The 3,745-nt window shown below is 46.3% G+C and overlaps 1 protein-coding gene across 1 annotated transcript; it reads left to right on the top strand.

Moving 5' to 3' along the window:
• Positions 1-1,088: 1,088 nt before the first annotated feature.
• On the top strand, positions 1,089-2,757 carry LOC118689457 (epidermal differentiation-specific protein-like). The gene is made up of 2 exons (XM_036387756.2): positions 1,089-1,134; positions 1,654-2,757. Exon 2 carries the CDS (start codon positions 1,704-1,706, stop codon positions 2,259-2,261), a length of 558 nt encoding a protein of 185 aa, XP_036243649.1. The 5' UTR covers positions 1,089-1,134; positions 1,654-1,703; the 3' UTR covers positions 2,262-2,757.
• The last annotated feature ends 988 nt before the right edge of the window (positions 2,758-3,745 follow it).

Below are 3,745 nucleotides of genomic sequence, written 5' to 3'. Positions count from 1 at the left end.
CATGAGCCATCAGTGTTCCCAGGTGGCCAAGAAGGCCCATGGCACCTGGCCTGTATCAGCAATGGTGTGGCCAGCAGGAGCAGGGCAGGGATTATCTTCCTGTACTCAGCACAGGTGTGGCCACACCTGGAATCCTGTTTTGGGCCCCTCACTAGCAGAAAGACATTGAGGTGCTGGAGTTAGTCCAGGGCAGCAAGGCTGGTGAAGAGTCTGGAGCACAGGTCTGATAAGGAAGATCTGTGGGAACTGGGGGTTTTTATCCTGGGGAAAAGGAGGCTCAGGGCAGATATGTTTACTTTTGACAGTACCTGAGAGGAGCTTGTGGCAAGGTGGGGGTTTGTCTCTTCTCCAGGCAGTTAGTGGTGGGGCAAGGGGAAATGGCCTTCAGTTGTGCATGGAGACGTTCAGGCTGGATATTAGGAAACATTTCTTCATTGAAACATTGTTAAGGTTTGGAATGGGCGGGCCAGGGAATTGGTAGGGTCACCATCCCTGAAAATATTAAAAACACAAGTAGAAATAGTTCTTTGCAATATGGTTCAGTGGGCATGGTGGCATTTGGTTCAAGGCTGGATTTGATGGTCTTGGTGGCCTATTTTATGATACTGTGATTGTAAGGGGAAAAGGGAAAAGAAAAAGAAAAATATTACTTGAATGTCACCACTGTCGCTTGGAAATCTTCCATCAAACCTCTTAGTAAGACTAAGGCTGTGTATTCAATATTCTTCCCAGAAAAGCAAAAATGCAAACTCCAACAGGCAGAAACATTCTACAGCACATGTGTCACAAAATACTTTGATACATTTTTATTACTGTGATTCCATTTTCTTCTAGAGGAGAAGGACAAACAGGAATTGAACTTCCCAGGTTGTATCAAGTCACTTGCAATTCATGGGACTTTTGAATGAGACAAAGAAGATGTCTGATCGTAGGAACATCTAATTTAGGACAGGATAGTTAATGATTTTTGATGCCTGGGGGCATGGTACCACTTCCCAGTTCTGTGCAGTTGGCTGTTTCACAAGACTTCTGAGCCAGCTATAAAGGGAGGCTGGTAAGATGCCCTTCCCAAACCACAGCCCTGCCCTGGAGGAATTGCCCAGAGCTCTCCCCAGCCCTGCAGCTGACAGCAAGGTAAGAGGCACCCTCGGCACAGGAGAGCTGGAAGGGTTTCTTGGGCAGCTGCTGTGAAATGCAGGCCAAGGGCAGGAGGCTTTAGTGCAGGGCTGAGAGCTGCAGCACAGCCGTGAGGGTCTGCTGTGTGTGTGTGCAGAGACTGAAGGCATCTCTCAGGGCATGAGGAGATGGATGGCTGCTGCAGGAGAGACAAACTCACCAAGGGAGAGAGGCTGGAGGGGCCAGTGACACACAGTTGTGGGGGGTGAATGTGAGATAATTTAAAACCTCATCTTGGATGTATATTTAACCCAACACATAGCTAATTAAAAGTGGGCATTTGTGGGCACATATTTAATTTTATTTTTTCCCTCCAAATACAAACTACTATGTAAAGCATTCCCTCTTTTCCAGCTGTTGTTACATTTATTCATTGTTCAAAATGTTTTACATTTTCTTTATTTCCCTATGCTCTCTATCATTTTGTATAAAGTCTTCTTACAAGCATTGCTTGTTTTCTGTCTTCCTTTTGTGCAGGCTGTCATCCAAGGCCAACAGCAAGAACTTTCATCCTCCGAAGTCTTGAGATGGGAAAAATCATCAGAAGTCTTGAGATGGCAAAAATCATCATTTATGAGCATGCCAACTTCAGGGGGGTGTCTAGAGAAATAACTTCTGACATTTCCAATCTGGGACATTTGGACTTTAATTATATTATCTCCTCAGTGATAGTAATTGGCCAGCCTTGGGTGGCTTATGAGCACATAAATTATACAGGCAGGCTAATGGTACTTGAGGAGGGGGAACATGACTATGTTGGTAGAAGCATGAATGACACAATCAGCTCTCTGCAGATGATCACTGAAGATCTGCATGATCCCCAGATCACTCTCTATGAGCATCCCAACTATCATGGGAGGAGCAGAGTAATAAGACAAGCAACCAACCTGGCTGCAGGATTTGACAATGACATCGTGTCTTCCCACAAAGTCCAGAGAGGTGCCTGGCTGCTGTGTGAGCACAGTGATGGCAGTGGAATTCAATACATTGCACGAGAAAAAGATAACCTTCCACATTACTCAGCAATCTACCTCAATGACAGGCTTTCCTTCCTGCGTCCCCTTCGCCCTGGCCGCTCTTATTAGAATGCAAATCCTCCAAAGCTGAGGAAAGATGCAGCACCAGCAAGAAATTTGAGATCTAGATTTCTCCTTCAGCTTGTGTAGCCTTTTTTCCCTGGAAGCTCTCTGCTGTGCTGCACTGCAGATCTGTACTTCTCTATCCTGCCTTGCATGCTTCTTCAGCCCCATAAATGAAAGTATTATCATGCTTGATCATATTGAAAGAGTGTTCAAGCTAAGAAACATGCCAGGGATGTGTAACCTCATACACCCTCGGCTGGAATTCCAGAATCCTGTGCTATGGAATGCTGAAACATTGCATGTTGTCTCTGTTGCTAGGTGAAACAGAAAATATAAGTGTAGGGCCAGCATCACCTTCTCTTAAATTTGCTTTACAAAGGTACCATGGCTTCTGTCATTGTCTGTAATCCATTTTGCATTGGTGCCGTTAAAGAATCTTTTGCAATTAGCAGTGAGCCTGTTTAGCATCTTTACAATAAATAAATAAATATTGCTCTTTCATGGTGGAATGTCTCTGTGTATCCAGAGAATGATTCATAGAGTCATTGCATATTTTTCCTGGATGTCTCCTGGAACATTGTCTCCTGCCAGTTTCACTGGCCAGTAACAGTGGGTTTGGGTTTGACTCAACCAGTGCTAAAATCTTGGTGATCATGTTGGTTATTGCTGTGATCCTGGCCAAACTATCCAGTGCAGTGTAGATAAATAGTACATTTTTGATGGTATTGTGGACAATCAGTCATACAGATGAATCACACTGGTGATACAGTCGTTCACTGCCCAAATCACATAATCAAACAGTAAGTTCTCATAACTTTGAATTGATTGGTTCCTTGATCCCAGTGGAAACAGCTGCTTTGTGCTTTTTAACCTGTAGTATCTTGATAAGGGAGGAGGGATGACAAGGAATTCCATGATCTGTTTTGCCATGTGCAAGTTCAGCTGGAAGTGCAGAGTCTCAGCCCTCCTGCAGCAGTGCCTGATGGCAGCTGCACCCCTGAGCTGGGCACTGTGGCAGCTGTCCCAGGGCAGCTCTGCCCTGCAGGGTTCATCTCCCTCTGTGCTTGCCTGCTGTGGGCCCTGATTTCCTTGCCCTGGTCACAGGCAGGAGCTGCACTTGGCCTCTTTGAACCTCATGAGGTGCACACGGTGCCAGTGCTGGAGCTTGCCAAGGTCCCTGGGCATGGTCCCTTCCCTCAGCTCTATCAAATGTCCCCCTCAGCTCAGAGTCATCTGCAAACCTGCCCAGGGTGCCTCCATCCCACTGCCTGTGCCATGGATGAACACAGGGAGCACTACTGGTGCCAGAAGAGATCCTCAGGGACCCCATTTGTGACTGGTTTCCATTGATCCTGACAAGGCCCTTCATGTGTGTGTGCCTAACAATTCCATAGCTCCAACTGCTTCCTGCATTTTCCAGTGCTGTGTTGGGATTTGCAGGCACATGGAGGACAGGGGGTGATTGGAGACAGCCAGCACAGCTTCAG

The sequence above is a fragment of the Molothrus ater genome, chromosome 2 (assembly GCF_012460135.2).
Source record: "Molothrus ater isolate BHLD 08-10-18 breed brown headed cowbird chromosome 2, BPBGC_Mater_1.1, whole genome shotgun sequence".
Taxonomy (NCBI): Eukaryota; Metazoa; Chordata; class Aves; order Passeriformes; family Icteridae; genus Molothrus; species Molothrus ater.
This window is presented reverse-complemented; position numbering and strand designations above follow the sequence as displayed.

What these genes read in the sequence shown, in the direction of transcription:
- LOC118689457 (XM_036387756.2), top strand. Translation starts at nt 1,704, where the DNA reads ATGGGAAAAATCATCAGAAGTCTTGAGATGGCAAAAATCATCATTTAT.